General features: G+C 40.2%; 1 protein-coding gene across 1 annotated transcript; it reads left to right on the top strand.

The window, feature by feature from the left end:
• Window positions 1–7,565: 7,565 nt before the first annotated feature.
• EXOC1L (exocyst complex component 1 like) lies at window positions 7,566–14,126 on the top strand. Its single transcript, XM_066316986.1, has 3 exons — window positions 7,566–7,846; window positions 11,727–11,857; window positions 12,863–14,126. The coding sequence occupies exons 1-3, from the start codon at window positions 7,726–7,728 to the stop codon at window positions 13,124–13,126; spliced, it is 516 nt and encodes a 171-aa protein (XP_066173083.1). The 5' UTR covers window positions 7,566–7,725; the 3' UTR covers window positions 13,127–14,126.
• The last annotated feature ends 4,668 nt before the right edge of the window (window positions 14,127–18,794 follow it).

Raw genomic sequence — 18,794 nt, 5'->3', positions numbered from 1 at the left:
AACAATAAAACAAGAAAAAGCTTGAGGCAAATGTAGAAAGACTGATCAGAGATATAAGGACACCGTAAAAAGGTTATGGTCTTTCAGTTTGCAAACTAAATAACTAAGGGCAAGGATATAGTGTAAGTTACAAAATCACAAACCGTTTGAAAACAGAAAGTAACCCTCTACTTCTTCTTAAAACACAAGTATGAGGAGATGTCCAAAAATATTTTTCAGGTAGCAGGTTTAAAATTAAAAAAAAAAGGAATACTTTTTTTATCCAACATATTAACAGCATTGTAACACTGCCAAAGGATGCTAAGGAAGAAAAAAGTATAAATTATTTAAAAATTAAGTTAGATAATTTCGTAGAAGATGGGTCTATTGTTGATTACTAAACAAAATGGACTGAACACAGTCTCAGGGTTAAAATGTCCCAAAGGGATTGATCACCAGGATCCAGCTGATTTTAGGAAAGATCACTTGTATGGGCCCAACTTGGATTCCTTCTGTACCAATACTCCACTTTCTTTACCACTCCTCCAGCGTCAAGGAAGGATATTGAGAAGCGGGGAAAACTCTCCCTTTTGGCTTATATGACTGTTTTATCTTCTTGGTATCAGAGCTACTCTTCCTGTGTACTCTTAGTGTGGAGAATAAATAGACAACAAGGTTGAATAAATAGACAACAAGGTTAACCAGGTTTTATCTGTAAAACAATCACTGGCTTTAAGTAAAGACCTCTTCCAACATGAGACAGCCCAAACTGAACATTGCCCAGGGCTCTCCTGTCAGTGTGTCTAGTAAAAAGAAAAGCAGTACAAAAAGTTATTACTTGAATGAAAGAAAAATACTTCAAAACATATTTATGTATGCACTTTGTTTTAAATGAGAACAGTTAATCCAATGGGATTATTCATTTGCTTCAAGGGTAAGCAGCTGGAGAGAAGAAGAGCAAAGCAAAGCAATGGAAAAAATATGCATCAAGGAAAACAGTGGCCTACGTGCTGCTATGTGTACATTATTTAAACTGTGCATTTATAATTTAAACCATCATAATCATCTGCAACATCCTAGCCCAGAAAACATTTTTACAAAAGGCAATTGCACAGAAGGAACACATGCAAGTGCATGCAGTCATAATTAACCCACCTCTTGGTTAATGTTGATAGACGTTCAAAGAGCCACACAGGAGAGAGGCACACCCAGAGCAGAAGGTGCTTCAGCAGGAGCCCATGCTCCATCAGGGCACTCACTCCAGGAGAAACTGAAACTGGGGTGAGGTAGTTTCTCTGGTGTCCAATAAGACATTAATTAAGACCAAAACTTCGTCTGTGATTAGCGATTCATAGCAGCCCTCCCCAGCTTTGTCTGATGGCCAAGCAGGGAGTGGGTCGCCCACAACCACAATGCAACTCTGCTACAAAATCAACCACCCAGTAGGCAGAAATTCTTTGGAAACCAGGTTTAATTAGTTGCAGAGCAAATGATTTAATTAGTTCAGTAAAAGGGCTTTATTCTGAAACGTTTTTATGCTTGGCAGACATAATGAAACTTCATTAACCTGTTGCAATATGCTTGAATCAGTGGGGTGGGAGGACAGATACATTTAATACTTTTTGCCAGGTTATTGGAAAAGTTTACCAAAAAATGAAAACAAAATCCATAGTCTCTAGCTTGGATCCACTAAACAGTGCAATGCAATGAATCTTCTCATTATGCAATTTTCTCTAGCTCTAACTCAAATTTCAGACAAGAAAAAGTTATGATGCACCCCAGAGTTTTATTTTACTGATCTTACACCTATATATCATTTTTGGTTTTTATTTTCAGTTCTGGAGTGAAATACAAGGATTGAACAAAGACTAAGAAAAAAACACATAATGAATCCAAGCTTTCAACATCAAATTTTAAGGAGTTCTCAAGTCATAAATAGCAGAAGTTTGGCCTGGACACCTTCTCTGTTTTTCAAATACCCTGCACCAAATCTTCCTCAGTTTATGCATCCAGAGAGTTCCAAGAACATCCACTGTGAAAAGCAAACAGAGGGTTAGAAATCTTTAAGTGATGCAGTTAGGTATGCAAGAAATTAGACTTTATAACCACGACAGGAGTTGCTTCTCTGATTAGGAGAAGGCCAGATCAATGAGCTAGATCAAGTTGATGCTGTTATCAGAAAGATGCTGTTATCTACTAGTCCTGTGAATAGTTTCATCTTCAAGTAGTTTCTTCCAGTGCAGGACTCCATTAAACTGGACGATGCAGAATGGCCATTTGTCTTCATTTAAACACTCCAGGAAGAGGAAGGTAGAAACTTGTTTAAAATCAGATCACACAATTTGCAAATGCTCATACCTTTGCATTAATGTCATTGTATCTGCATTAATTACCCTTATACTGACCTCTGTACTTTGTAATTGACCACTTGACCTGTTTGGCAACGGCAGCCACCTCTGAAAGTGTTTGGAGATGTGTCCACCATTCTCTCATCAGTATTTTTCCAAGAAAAATTAAAATTTTGTATTAATTAATTAATTAAATAATTTTTTGTAATTTATTTCTTCTCTTAATGTATTTGATGTTAACATTTTTGAGTAACTGACCGGATAAGAACTTACAAAGATCTATATAGAATAAAACATATTTTAAGCCACACAACTGTCAACTATGAGCTCATGGCCTAAATACAATAGCCATACAAATTATGCAGTTGTATAGATTCCCGACTCTATGAATTTTTAAAAAATGGATTGGATATCCATCAGAAGTTTATAGTGTTTTAGGAGTGCTTTGCATCACGTTGATGTATTGATTGAAAATATAAATCCACATTAATCTGAAGTAATTGACTATCTACATTAATAATAATGTTCAATTTTCATGAAGGAAGAGAATGGTTCTTGTGCCAAGACAAATGAAATTTATTACTTGCAACTACAGAGGTAGAGATGAAAATCATTATTAAAAAGTATAGAGAGGCTTTTGACAGAATATCTGTTAAAGTTGCTCTGGGTAACTCTGGAAGAAAAAATCCATTTATTAAAAAATTTACAAGGAAATGAGAACATAAAAGGGCACTTTGATTGGCATCACAACCTAATTTACTTCTAATGTATTTTCAAGATACTTCTTGACTTCTTGATCAATGTAGCTCTCTACTATAGGTTCTCCTCTGTATTTTTATAAAACATGCCACAGCTGTCAAAATCCTTAGCTAAAATTTCAAAAGCCATCAGCTCTCAGAAGAATAATTGTCATTCGTATGCCTAGAAACTCATAGGATTTAACTTTTTTTTCCTTTTATTTTAATTCTTATCTTTATGGTTTTACCTCCACAAAGAAAACTATGATATTGAACGGGTTATACTTGAATAACAGAGTGCTGAATCCATCATGCCAGGATTTCACACTGTTAATTAAATGTGTCTTCAATTCATCAAAGTGTTATTAGGAGCTCTGGTGAACAGGAACTGAAAGTCTTATTATTTAAGTTAATTTACTTACAGTTCTAATTTTTAGTTCGTCTTTGTGTAAAATTCAACATGTGTAAATTCTTTATAGAAGAGTAGGATACTTCATACTTTTGTATTATGTTTCAAAATACACTTTCAAATTCCATCCACAAACCAGCATCTAGTTACTATTCTATGAAGGACATGTGCTTATTTTCTTGTGAAAGGAAAATTTTGGATGGGATGTTGGCATGGCGTGGGACCATTTATCCCAATGACACTCATGATTACATTTTGAAAATTATAAACCAGTAGAAAGTCAATATAAACTTGAGGAATTTGAGCATCAGTTAAATAAAATCAACAATAAACTCTTTTACCTCCTTTCTTCCAAGAAAAGACTACAGTACTGCTTTTTAAAACCAAGTAATTGCATCATACCATTAGAGACACCAGCAATATTTGGGGTTTAATGTTCTTTCCCAGAACTGACGAGGTCTTGAGTCACTGTCTGTTTAAGCACCCAAATATCCTGGCATGAGACTCTTTTAATGTGTTCCCCAAAACATTCAGGAGAAAAGCAGCTCTGCAAGAACATTTTAACCAATGTGTGTTTTCTACTTCGTGTATTTTTATGCTTCTATTTTAAAACGGATTGTCTCAAGCTGTTGCTTACTGAAGAGCATTTCTGCATGAAACCCTGCTATCTCTGCTGCTTCAGAGAGTTTTCAGGACAACATAGCCAGGTTTATGCTTCACTGCACAGAGATCTAAGTTTATTGGCATAGCTACAAACACATGGGAATAATTAGCCAAAATTATAAATGCCAGTGGGGAAAGAGATCTGAGGAAAAAATCGTTAGTAAATCACAGGGAAGTCAGCTTTGGAACCTATTCTGCACAGCTAGATCACTGTAGAATGTCATCTGTAACATCGTGTCATCCATAATTTCTACTTTACACTCTAAAAGCTCATCTGTGATATTAAAAAAGTCATCTGGAGACTCAAAGTTGTGAAGAATATTTACAGATAATAAACTAATTGTTAACAGAGAAAACTGTACCTGGCTGAAACCTCAAAGAGAAACAGCAGCTCTTGGAAAATAAAGCCTATTAAAAATTATATTTTTCAGTCTATAGGGATTCTTTGCAGCTCTGAGAAATTATCCTTCATGTTGCATTTTCCTTCCCATTATTTCATGACATTGTAAAACAAGAAGCAATGGGAAAGGTGCTTCCAGCAAACACTACTTTGTAAGGTGTGCCAGGAACTGAGAGAAAAATCAAATGTACATCTTCTGGAGGGCTTCAACGTGCAGACCACAGTGAAGTCCCACCTAAACATGGTATAGCTATTCTACTGTGCCTGCAATGACTTCTCTGAAACCCACCAGATTCAAAGACAATTTTGATATTGATTTAATGCACTTTGGATCAAGCCTCAAATAATCATGCTACATGCATATACTAATGCCCAATGGTAGATCCAAAGAAGTAGAGGGACCCATCACAAATATGGTTTCTGCAGCTGGTGAATAGCTGGTGAATTTACCATGAAAGTGTGACTGAGAAACAATAAAGATTAAAGATATTTATCCTTTTAGGATCTGCTGCTACATCTGTTATAGTTAATACCCTGGGTACAGAAAAGAAAACTGTATTTGGACATGGAAAATGGGAAAAAACTGCAAGGGAAAAACAGGGGGAGGGAAGGTATGGAATAATTAATATTTAGCAGAAGGGACTAAGACACTTCCTCAGTGACTACTTCTCCCTTTGTATACCACTGTGAGCCTGGGTTAGGGGTTGTGTGCCTTTCACAGTCATCTGTAGTTCATCTATTTGAGCAGTTACATGTAAAACACAATTAAATTTGGATGTAAATTCCTTCGTGGTCCTTGTAACAATTAGCTGAGTTTGTTCTAATTTATAAGACCCTCATTCAGGGGTGGTATTATCCGAGGTAGGGATGGCTGGCTGGGATGTTGGGTGTCTGGTAAGTTGTTCCCAGTCTATAATTTATGTATCCCTGCTGGCTGTGCAAGTTATAGCTCAAATGTTGCCTTTCAGACTGTCAGGATTTGGGTTTATATTATCACAGCTAAGGTGGATCTGAAATCTGCTATGTTGTAACAGAGGATGGGTTGAATAAAGAATCAGAAGAATCAAGATCAATAGTGAATTACAAATTTTTATGCTTCCTATTAAAACATTACCCATTAAAATCATCATTGCACTTTTCTACCTGTATACTCAGAGAGGTTGTTTAGTGCAGCATTTGAGAACACAATAAAGGATGTTGCGGAATATATCAAGCCTCAAAACACTCCTGTGGAAACTTACAATATGATCAAACTGTGAAAAATGAAAGTTTGATTCAAGGGAGATCAGATCTGTACACCACTTTTGTCTCAGCTCCATGACATCCAAGATGCCAGTGATGCCTCACTTGCCCTCTAGGTAGATTCTCTGATACCAGCTGAATCTTTAACAAGGGAAAAACTGTTTGAAAATTATTCCAGATCTGCAAGTATTTTTCTGAAGGTATTTTTGCCTGTACTTTTGTTGCTTCAGAACTGAAAACAAAAAAAAAAATATTGAAGAATCTGAGACGCAACATGAGCTACAGACTGGCGGAGCCAAAATTAGCTTCCTAATGAGGAGTCTGGCACTGAGTATGAGCACTGAAACCTCCAGCCACGGCACTATTAACACTGGTGGTGATGAACTGAAGCCTGGGGTATCAGCCTTGACAATTCTGCCAATGTCTGGCCGACAGACAGGGACAGTGGAATGCAAGCCAATTTGTACAGCAGTCTCATATTCAAGGCATGGCTAAGTCATCAAAACTGTGGGCAGCAACCTGGCCATCCCTGTGCCTCAGATATCCTCTGGAAAGTCTCCATAAGAAGGCATCTTCTTGATATGCAGATGACTTGATCTGGAAGTGAGTATCTTGTTCTTTTCCTAAAATAAAGACTTTAAAGCTAAGGGATTAAATTTATCCCTAAACCTCATAGTTATAAAACCTGAAGCTTAGAGTAACTTTACTCTCCCAAATCAGAGATGGAAATTAAATCTATACATCTAAAAATCACAACTGTGTTTCCAAACACAGTTTGGGACCAAAAGAAAGCATTTATAAATTAAAACCTAGTTTCTTCTCAATTTTTTCCCACTTGTCAACCCAATATGCTCAGTATCTACAGCAGAGGATGACTCCCCCTAATTTTACATCATTTTAACTTGATTCCATTTTGCTTCACATCTTCAAAGCACCATGTAGGCTTATGTCACTAAATAATTCTAATATTGCCGATTTTTTAAAAAATCCAGATTCTAAATCTTGCCTTCACTTTGGCACTCAGATTCATTCCAAGGTAACATTTCTTTCTATTTTGCATTGAGATCAGAAGAATGAAAACCTCAATAATGTATTCAGATATACTAAGCTCGAAGATAAGAATTAGAAGAGAATATCCAAACACTTTTAAGCAGCCAAAAACTAGTTCAAAGGGCAAAACTCTTAACACAGGCTACTACGGACACTGGAATCAGAAGAGCACCCAATTCCAGGAACTTCACCCACGTACCTGCAGTACGGCAGAAACAACAACCATCATTTCTGCAAATTCATTTATGTCTGATATGAAAGACCTCTCACATGTACAAACATTCTGAGGATGGTGCCCAGGCTGCACCTGCTCTCTGAAACTCCTCTGGATGTGAGTTCACTTTTTGTTTTTAAGGACTGGAACAAGGTAATTTTCTCCTTAACGCTATTAATAGCCAAAAAGCTATTACTGAGAGAACATGGGTGACAGCCATAATGCTAGCTAATTCCTTTATAAATTCTCAGCGCTTTCATCCACTGATAAAAAGAATTGCGATGACAGGTTCGTTTTGTTGTTGTTGGGTTTTTTTGTTTGTTTGAGGGTTTTTTTGGTAAATCTCCAGTGTGCGTCCGCTGTCTCCTCCCTCCGGCCGCGTACAGCTCGGGCGAGCGGCCCGACGGCAGCTGCGGGACTTGGCTCGGCCGGCGGCCACCGAGCTCCGCGCTGGGAGCACGGAGGGCGGGGAGATCCTCCGCCCGGCCTCTCCCGGCGCCGGGCTCCGAGTTTTAACGGGGGCGGAGGGGAGGTGTCCGGGAGGGAGCGGGGTCGGTGCCGGTCATGCCCCCGCCGCGCTCCGCGGCCCCGCGCGGCCGGAGCGCGCCCTCCGCCGTGCTGCCCCGAGGCGGCTGCGGGGCGCGGGGGGACGGTGCCCGGCGCTGAGCGGCTCCGCGGGTGCCATGTCCTCGCTGGTGAAGGAGGAGCTGATGAAGACGCTGTTCGGTCCCCGGCGGCGGAGGCTGCACGAGTTTATCGAGGTGGAGGGCGCGGGCGCGCAGCGCAACTACCTGTGCGCCGCAGGTACGGGGCGGCCGCCGGGCTGCAGCGGCTCTGCGAGGGGCGGCGGGAGCAGCTGGGAGCGGGGAATGCGGGGCTGTGGGGCTGCGGGGCCGGGGCTCGGGGCGGGGTGGCTGCCGGCACAGCGCGGAGCCCGGCACGGCACGGCACGGCACGGAGCCCGGTACGGCACAGCGCGGAGCACAGCGCGGAGCCCGGCCCGGCACGGCACAGCACAGAGCCCGGCACGGCACAGCACAGAGCCCGGCACGGCACAGCACAGAGCCCGGCACGGCACAGCACAGAGCCCGGCACGGCACAGCGCGGAGCCCGGCACGGCACAGCACGGAGCCCGGCACGGCACAGCACGGAGCCCGGCACGGCACAGCGCGGAGCCCGGCACGGCACAGCGCGGAGCCCGGCACGGCACAGCGCGGAGCCCGGCACAGCGCGGAGCCCGGCACGGCACAGCGCGGAGCCCGGCACGGCACAGCGCGGAGCCCGGCACGGCACGGCGCGGAGCCCGGCACGGCACGGCACAGCACAGAGCCCGGCACGGCACAGCACAGAGCCCGGCACGGCACAGCGCGGAGCACGGCGCGGAGCCTGGCACGGCAGAGCGCGGAGCCCGGCACGGCACAGCGCGGAGCCCGGCACGGCACAGCGCGGAGCCCGGCACGGCACAGCGCGGAGCCCGGCACGGCACAGCGCGGAGCCCGACACGGCACAGCACAGAGCCCGGTCCACTGTTCCCGCCCGTCGGCAGCCCCCGAGCGGCGTTCTCGCCCCTTTCTCTTTCACGCCGGCTCCGGTTTTCACAGCGGCGGAGATACACATCTGTCCCGCAGCCGCGGGCAGTGCTCTGGCCGTGGCAGCGCTGTGAGCGCCTGAACTGCTCTGAAAAAGGGCAAACCCTGGGAATAGTTCTAGTCAGGTTTTCCACAAAAATGTGTAACAATGTAATGGCATTGCAGGAAACATTAGTAAATTTTTTGCGCTATCCCTCGTCTTGGTCTAATGTATGTTGTCCCTATTACACTTTAAACAACAAATTAGACGTGTGGTTTAATTAAATATACGCTGGAGTTAGCAATTAGCACAAACTTGGAGTAAAACAAGACTGCTTTAAGAAGCCAACTACACTCACACAGAGAAGGAAATCTTGGTGAACTGAAGCCACTGCATGTTGTTATAGCTGACTACTTTCTAAATTTCTGTTCAAGTGAATCAACTGTTTCATAGAGGTTTCAGAAAAGCTGGTTTGTACAGGGTTTTTTGCTTGTGTGGGTTTTTAAAATTATTATTTCAAACCACTGAAAAATATTAAAAAAAGAAATTCATCTGTAAGTAGTTAGGTTGAAGTAAATGATTCAGTCTGTTTCGTCTTCAGGTTCCAAATACATGTATTAGGTAGAAATAATCTGTGTACTTGGGGCATGGATGGGGCTGGCATAGAGTATTCTATGTTCACTATCTTTCTAAACACCTGAAGTCCTTAGAATACATGAGTTGTTTTACTGATTATTGGAAACCCTGAGCCAGCTATGTTCCCTGTGCTCTTTTTATTTTGGTAGAACAGGCTTTGTATGTTAGAACTGTAAAAGCAGTTTTAAGGAATTAATTCCTGAGTATCACAGGGCTTCTGAACATACAGAAATACCAATCTCATTCATAGTTTATGAAATTATCACTCAAGTATGATTAGTTGCATGTTAGAGGTCTATAAGCAGTTCGCTGTTGTGAAACATCCAAAAAGGAGAAGTAACATTATGCACCTTTAAAATCTTTACTAAAAAGTTATTTTTCAGGAAGGGAAGAACACACCATTAAAGAAAGCCTCTAATCAGATTTACTGATTGAAGTCTCTACAGACATAAAGGAAAACTCATGTAGAGTATTAAGAGTAGGATCTCTCCACTATTGAATATTAAACTGTATTAATATACTCAGGCACAGTCGAGTAAGTGGTGAGTAGAGTGGAAATCTGATTCTGAAAGATGGGTTGCATCCAGCTGCCAGCAACTACTGCTGTGATTCTGTAAGAGCAAAACACATCATCTAAAATCTTATCCCTGCAAGGCAACCTCTGTGTGTTTCTGTTGATTTCAAATTACCATAAGAAAAAGAAATAGTCAAACTAATAGGCAAAACTTCCGAGGTCTATGCCTTTTGAAATGTGTGTTACAGCAAAATTCTGGTGTGTGTAAGTGAACAATCTTTTTTTGTGCCATGTAGCCAACACTGTTTCCTTTTCACAACAGCAAGTCCCAGTTCTTGCGTGAAGGTGACAGTATCCTTTCATGAAACAGTTTATAAACCCCGAAAGAACATAGAGCTGAAATGCAACCCCATTCAGGGGTTTTCACAACCCAGTATTGGCATACCCAAGAAAGAATGGTGGGGACAACATTTTATTGTTGTACAGACACACTGGAAGAGGTGTTTATTCCATGAAAGGCTATAAGAAATACTTTGTCATCTATGAAGGTGTTGCCATAGCTGTGCCCTCCTCAAGCAAAGCTTTTAGAGCTTAATAGAATGACATGGTAGATCAGAGCTCAGGCTCTCTCTATAAAAAAATTATTTGACTCTTTTCACTGAGTGGAAGATCAAGCAGTGTGTAAAATGCAGGATTTTTTTTTTTTCTTAACTGAAAATAGCACAAGTTTCACCACTGGGTTCATTATGTGTAACATCTGTGCTCTGTCCTTATGTCACAGGATTTCTGTTGTCAGAGGGGTCGAGCAGTGACAGTGTGGAGATCTGGGAGCTCCTAGGATGTCCCTTTGTATTTTTGAGAGGACTTAGGGTTTGGACTTGCTTCCTTTAGTTTTAACTCTGAGGGAGACAACATATTCCCTTAAAAGCTAGCAGACCAACAAACAAAATGGGTGAAACTGAAAGGATGAAGAGAACTTCCTAAGGTTAATCTGCTAGATTTGATTGCAAATGAAAGCCATTGTCATTTCTCCATGGAAGATAACGCAGTGATGATCTTTTGGTTAAAAACGGTTGAGTAACTGTAATTCCTGGGATCAGGGAAAAAATTATTTGTATTTGCCAGGCAGGAAAGCTATATGCTGAGAGAAATTATAATAACTATATTTTCCACTGTTGTTCTTAGCAATGGAAAGAAGGAATATTTCCAACTTTGTTGTTATTTAAAAACCATTTTCTTATAAGCAGGTGAAAATAAGATGTTTTAACAAGAGGAAGGTAAAACTAATGAAGTTTCAAAATGGGATTTCAAAAATTCAGGCAGTATTTAGAAACAAAAGCATTTTGCTTCTCTCCTACTCCAGCACTCAAGGTAATCAATTAATAATGGTAGTTATTGCAAAGAGCATCTTCATGCTCTTTTTAATCTCATTTCCTGTCTAAGTTGGAAAATAGTAATTTCTATAAATTTAGTTCTGGACAACTGGCAGCTTTGAGAAAAAATGTCAGTGTTGCTTTCATTTACATACTACACAGGGAAATAAGAGTTTTCCATTTAAAAAATACTGTCTTCATAAGAGAACTTCCTTCACTGAATGGAAAGTATAGCACAAGTCATGTAAATACAGAACTTTGGTAGAGGTTTTGCAATTTTCTAACTGCAGCACCCCAAAAAGTCTCCCTCTTGAAGTAAGTAGGATAATGCAGAATGAAGATTTCATTGGGATGCTAGTAAACTCACATGAAAGGCTTTTGAACAGACAAGACTCTTTCTTCACAGGGTGGGTAAGATAAATCTACTAAAATCAGAGATGTTTCATAGACTGACAACATGGCACTATTCCTACTACCTGGACAAAATAAAACTGTTAAATCCAGTATAACCCCATACAGCCCTGCCTGTCATGGTTCAGTTTTTGTAACTTTGGGAAGTGCTTGCATATCTAAACTATTTTTTTTCTTGCAGTAACTAAAAGTAAAGAGGTAGAAATATGTATGGTTAAACACTGGCGAGTGGACCGAGAGGAGAAATATGAAATAGTTGAAAAGTGGTTTTTGAAAGATCTGGAGATGATTGATGGAAAAGAAGCAGATACAGTAAGTTACATTATGTGTTATGTACATAGAGAATAATTTTCTTTTTTGCAGTTTGGGATACAAGTATTAAAATGCATTATCTGAAAAATAAAGTTACTTTACCAGGGAATTTCGGGCTTTATTGCATGTGAGAGGCTCCACATCACATTTGCACTGTTGGAAGGGAAGAGAAAGGTGAGATTTTTTGTTGGTTAGTTTATTATAATAGCTTTCATCTCTCTGGTTGAGACCTGAGGCAGAAGTTGGGTGTTTTCTAATTTGGTCATTATAACTGGTAATAACAGTTCTCCATCTGCAGCTTTCAGTATAAACTGCAGATAATGGAATAGATTTTAGAGTGCATTTGAAAACAAAATTTTATTAAAAATTTTTGTGGGGACTTTCTTCTGAAGTGTTGTGCTAAAATATTCTTCAGAAGTGTTTCAGCCTTTCGCAACTAGGATGATCAAGATCTGTCTCATTTTTGATTAAAGAAAAGCCTAAATAAACCTCAAACTCATGAGGTAATTACCACTGCTATAAATATTCATAATAGGTATTCATATCCATGGAATTTAAAAGAATTTATTTGCTGCTAGGATTAATTGTGTCTAAGAGCCAGAAAGCACAAAGAAATACAGCAGAGGCAGGAAGGGCAATCAATGTTCTTCTTCTCCCACACACATAGACAGTTATAGTCCAAGGCAAGTGCTTTTTGTAGACTGTGTTTTAAGCAGCATAACAAATTGATTCAGTGCAAAACAAGACTGTACAATCCCAGTAAAGTACAGTGTATTGCTTGAGCAAACTTAGAAAGTTCTACGCAGAAAAAACTCCCAATGACAAAGAACTACAGACGCTACTTTTTAAAGTTTTAAAAGACCACTTAAGATGAATAGCAGAAGTATGTGAAGTCCTTTAGAGCCCATCATACTGAGAAAAAAACCCTGCAGAGAACAACAGATTGCAATACTAACACTGTAATGCATGTAGTAATTTTATTCTCTCTCAATTTCTTTTTTTTAGGATAATCCATATTTTGATATGCATTTCCACAAAGTCTACAATATGGAAGCATACAGTTGTGCATCTAAATATACCTTTGCTCGAACACTAAACAAACTGAATGCGATGTACCTTAAGAAGGACTTCAAGATTGTGAACTTTGATGACACCTATCTAAATGAGGATTCGATCTGGTCATCCAGCAGTAGAGATTTCTTAATAGTTATGAGGGTTTGCTTCTTTGCTTCCAACCTTTTATGTCTCTCCCTCTGTCGTTTCTCCTGAAGATGTATTTTCTAACTTTAAGGTGACTGGTTGACTTTCACTGACCAGCATTTCATAAAACATCTGATCAAAATGTTAGTACATGATATGCACTGTCTCCTTTTTAATTTTACATGTAGGCAAAAAGTGGAGCATACTTTTTACATAAATAGTTGATAATTCATTTATATGTATTAAGAGGTCCTCACTCTAGCAAATATTATGCATACAAGAGACTGGAAACATAGAACCAGTAATTATCATGGTCAGTGATGATTGCTTATGTAAGCAGAGCTCCACATTTGCTTATATGTTCATGGAAGTATAAATTATCTTTCATTAATAGCTTGAAATACTTTTGCAGCATTAAGAGCATTAATAATTAGTCTATACCTTGGAAGTAGAAAAAAGTAATCAGTGGGGTTCTGTATGAGAAGGATGCACATTTCCATTTCCAACTGAGTTGAAACACAGAACTCCATTAAAGAGATCACACCTACATCCCCACAAGAGTCCACTTCCTATCCTGATGAATAGGAGTATGGCATTCAGGTACCACGGGACCAACTTTTCACCTATGCAGCTATATTTAATGCACAACATTTAATACTCCCTTTGGCCTTCACGTTATTTGTGATACTGTCTTAGAAAACAAATGTTCTTAGGCAGCATTGCTTTACTTGTCAGACCTTTCACACCTTCCATATCATTAATGTCTTCTTTCTGGCCTTTCATTGTATATAAACTGGTGTGGTTAGGGAACAGAAATTGCCTCTATCTCTGAACCAAAATATAAGGAAATGCTATGTAAACAGTAGTTGTTGGCTACTACAGTTACTTTGCAGACAAATATTAAAGTTTTCAAAATCCATACAATTATGAGAAGTTTTTTAGCTAAGTAAGTGTAAGCATATTCAGTGCACTACTTAAAGGCACATTAGTACTTAGAGTCACATTTGCCATGGGTGGAGTGTCCTTGAGGGGTTTTGAATCGCTCACAAACCGTAACAGCTGGACTTATGATAGCAGTGTACTTTGGTCGAAACGGAGTATGTGGCAGCTGTGTTGAATGGAAGCTGAAGAGGAACAATGTTAATGAGTGTTCCTGCCCACTGCCAGTAAGCTGTGTTAGCTGGCTGTTCATCCCACAACAAATAAAAAAATGCCAACCAAAAGAAGCTCCATTCAGAGAATGTCTTCTGGTCAGAATGTTCTGCAGGAGAAAATTATCTTTCTCCTTTGGCAGCCAAGAGAGTTCAGGAAGACAGGCTGTGGACTAAACCAGGTATGGACCAGGAGCTGAGTGGTGTCAGCTCCCAGGAAATCAGAGGCTGGTTCAAGTCCTCTCTCAGCACCTGCCATCTCTAAAATGAGATAGTGCAAGGGTACTGTGCTGTACTGTGGCTCGAACTTTGCTTTTGTCTTTCATGTGAACTCCAAATTTGAAAACATTTGTGTAAATGTACTTTGAATTCAAAATTGAAATAACATCAAGTAAGTGAGAATATATTTGAAAACCTGTAAAATGTACAGCTTTCTACTTTTTAAATGTTATCCTATTGCGTGTATGTAGGAAAGCCCATACCTTTGATTAGTTAATATTTGGAAGTCAGATATTTATCCTAGGCATATATTGCAAATTACATTGGTTCTGACACGCATCATAGTAATTATTACTGTAGAGTAAGACTGCTGTGAGGGCAGTTTATGTTGGTAACACAAACCCTTTGGCATTTGTAAGGACTTAGGTCTTAAATTCGCCACCTAAATACTGTTAGAGAGAAGGATTGTAATTTTAGTGATTGTTTGCACAATACAGTTGTTCTTTTGATAATGCCTTTGGGATAATCCAGTGCAAGCAGGTGTGTTATGATGTTTGACTATTAGCTACAAGAAGTATTTGCCCAACATCCAAGTTCCATCTTATATAGAAAGTATAATTCATGTCACTGCTATACTACATTGTCCTGTTTGAATTGTATATTGATTGTTGAGGTCACAATGTTTTTCCACAATATTTACAAATTCTTTGCTTAATAGGCACAAGGAAATGTTTTCTGTGTGGAAAAGCTTCCATCATTCATCTTGTAATTGTAATAAATGTTGAACCCTAAAAATTAGCACTTTAGAGCATTTTTTTGAAATAAAGTACATGTATATATACTGAATTCTTGGCCAATAATTGTCTGTATCATTTTAGAAACTGATGGTAGCTAAAAGTTACTATAACATTCAGTTGTATTCAACTTTCATCGATAGTTTATACATTTTTATTCCTGTACTATATAAACATGTAATGAAGTATATTGGAAGACACAAACTTGCATATGCCTATTCTTATGTGGAAGAATATGCAATTAAAATCTCTCTGTCATTTCTTCTGTCTGATAACGTAGTATTTCAGACATTCTTAACTGAGCAGTCAGACTAAGCAAAAGGATTGGAGAAACCAGAGACATTGTCCATGTCAATTATTTCAGTTACTGTCAAAAGGAGGAGTACTTTAAAAGATCTTTGTGGACCTAATCTAGGGACTCCTTACTTTCCCACAGTTCTCTAATAACCAAGACATGGTAATTGCTTGATTGTGCTGCAGGAAGTCTGAGGGACACTGTCACTTTGTGGTGAGCATAGCACAACTGCACCACAGGATACAGAGAATATGCTAAATTATGAATGGAAAAGACCCAACAGGCTAAATAATAGCCCATCTTTCAGTTAATCTAGAATTATTTCCTACATCACATTTCCTGACCTTAGATAAATGGAATGTAGTTTGAAACAAAGTATCTGGGGATTCATCTAGTTCTCCTGGAAGAATTCTACAAAATTTGAATAGGAAGAAATGTATGAGAGTAAAGGATTAACACAAATGCATCTGTAGCATTCCTATAAAAGGTTTCAACTACATGATGGAATGAATATGTGAGATTGTGGATATAAATGCAGAGTTTCTTCAGAAGACAGGAATAACTATTAGCCAACTCTGTTCCAGAGAGGAGAAAATACATGGCAGCCTGCAAATGAAGAAGAGTGATCATAAGCAAACAGAAATTCATGCTCACATAACAGGCAGAAAGGGAACAGAGGCTGTCATAAAAGAGGCGATTTATATATAAATATCTATATGTGTGTATATATATATATATCAAACACTTAAACCAATATCAGAATTAAGAATACAGGAAAAACCTATGACAATAGAATTTATTTAAATTTTATTTTGTTTACTCCTCACCTGTGAGTTTCTGTTTCATGGATAACTAATATTTTCTTGCATCCTAAATTAAGCAAATACAGATCAATGCAGAATTTTAAAAAAAAGTTTTGGGAGTGAAAAAGAGCAGGGAGCCTGTTCTGGACTGTGCCTTCTAGGTTATTTCTCATACTTCTTCTCCTTTGTGTTTTGGAGTCATACATGTATTAACATATCTCTTTCCAACACAAGCCTATATTGCTTTCCTTGTCATCTACCTATTTCCCAAAACTTTCAGTCACTTTCAGCATATAAATCTTTTTCTAGTAAAGTGAGTGTATTATGTAATATTTAATATGCAATTTAACAATATTTTGTCATGACTTAAAGTCAGCATTGGAAGGTCAAACACCTTTTCTAAAGAGCATCTTCAGAGAGCTGAAATAGGCGGGGAGAGGATGGCACTTTGCATCTTGGTGGATGATCTCACATCAGTTTTAATATGTAAACACATTTTAGCAGTAAAAAGTGCATTTTGGTGTGGTTTCTTTTTTCTTTTAGTATAATTAAAGTGAAAACATAGTAAACTAGAGGCTTCTGCCTAATAACAACAGCTTTTTGAAATCTCGTCCATTATTTTATGGCTGCCTTGTGCAGTCTTTATAGATCTAGACAGAGACAGTTACATTTTGTGGCTGAATTGAGGAATTACTGTACTATAACTTCTATTTTAACCATAGCCCTCATGAATGGTATATTATAGAATTATACAGGATGTTGTTTTGCAAGTCAGAAAATAAAAGTACATTCAGCAAGACTTAATTGGTCAGTCATATTCAATCACAGAATATTCTGGGAAGGGACATACAAGGATTATCAAATCCAGCTCTTAAGTGGATTGCCCATGTGGGGGCCAAACCCACAACACTGGTGATGTTAGCACCACGCTGTAATCAACTGAGCTCATCTCAATTAATACTTTCAATCAGAATTACAGAATCAAAGTACTACATGTTAAAAATCCACATACTGGCAATTTAGAACAATCCCTTGGAAAGAAGGTTTTCTATTGTTCTTTATTGGTCATGCCCTCACAAATACATTTTATCAGCTACACACTGAAGTGAATAAATCACATACAATTCAAGTAATCTGGAATGATTCCAGTCTATCCTTAACTTTGCACTCCATTACATTAACAATGCTAAAGACAAGGTAAGTGTATTGATCACGTGGAGAGCCTCTGTCCCAGCAAAGGTAGTTCTAGTTTCCACAGAATTCATCAGTGGTGACAAGTAGCTACAGCCAATTTGGACATCAGTTCTCATGGTTAGATGCCAAATCCTAGATCTAGCCCTAGCACAATTTTCCCATGTGGATTATCACTGACATCAAAGACTGTCAATTAGTCCAGATTCTTCTACCTAGAAGCAAAGCAAAAATCTGAATGCTGTTCACAGATAATGAATATGAGCTGAACATGAGCCAGCTGTGCCCAGGTGGCCAAGAAGGCCAGTGGCATCCTGGTCTGTGTCAGTAATAGTGTGGGCAGCAGGGCAGGGATTGTCCCCCTGTGCTCAGCGCTGGTGACACCACACCTCCGATACTGTGCTCAGTTTTGAGCCCTTCACTTTCAAAGGGAAATTGAGGTGCTGGAAGTGAGTCCAGCAGAGAGCAACAAGGCTGATGAAGGGTGTAGAAACCATGTCCTGTGAGGAGCAGCTGAGGGAGGTGGGTTTGTTCAGCCTGGAGAAGGCTCAGGAGGCCTCATTGCCCTCTACAGCTCCTGAAGGAGGCTGTACTGGGGAGGGTTCGGTCTCTCCTGCTGTGCCTGCAGTGACAGGACAAGAGGAGATGGCCTGAAGCTGAGACAGGAGATTCAGATTAGGTATCTGAATTTCTTTTTCACTGTTAGTGTTGTCAGGCATTGGAATGGGTTATCTGTGGTGGTGGAGTCACCCTCGCTGGAGGTGGTCAAAAGGTGTCTGGATCTGGTACTGGGTGATGAGGTTTAGGGGTTACAGTGATAGTGCTGGGTGGATGGTTGGACTTGATCTCAAAGGTCTCTTCCACCCTTGCCGATTCTGTGAAGTGATGTTAGTCCTGATGCTGCGGCCAAGTGGAATCACACCGTGCAGTCAGAGCTGGACATCGTAATTCAAAACTGAGATTGTGCGACACCGTAATGCACCGTATGCATCTTTCAACACCAGCTTTACCCGCATTTCTTTTGTGGACTCATCCGGCCCCTAAAACACCTAACCCCCCTCAGCGCCTCTGCCGTGACGTCACCAGAGAACGCTGACGTCACTTTCGGCGCGGTCCGCCGCGCCCCACTCCTCCCCGCCAGGGGGCGCTGTGCGGGCAGCGAGCCGCGCGCCGCCGTCACGTGGGCGGAAGCCGCGGCGGGAGGAGCCGCGTCCGTGCCCGGGGCTTCGCTTCCCGGGGCTTCGCTTCCCGGGGCTTCCTTTCTCGGGGCTTCGCTTCCCGGGG

This window comes from Sylvia atricapilla, chromosome 4 (genome assembly GCF_009819655.1).
Source record: "Sylvia atricapilla isolate bSylAtr1 chromosome 4, bSylAtr1.pri, whole genome shotgun sequence".
NCBI classification, from domain to species: Eukaryota; Metazoa; Chordata; class Aves; order Passeriformes; family Sylviidae; genus Sylvia; species Sylvia atricapilla.
The sequence above is the reverse complement of the archived record's forward strand: the minus strand, read 5'-3'. Positions and strand labels throughout refer to the sequence as shown.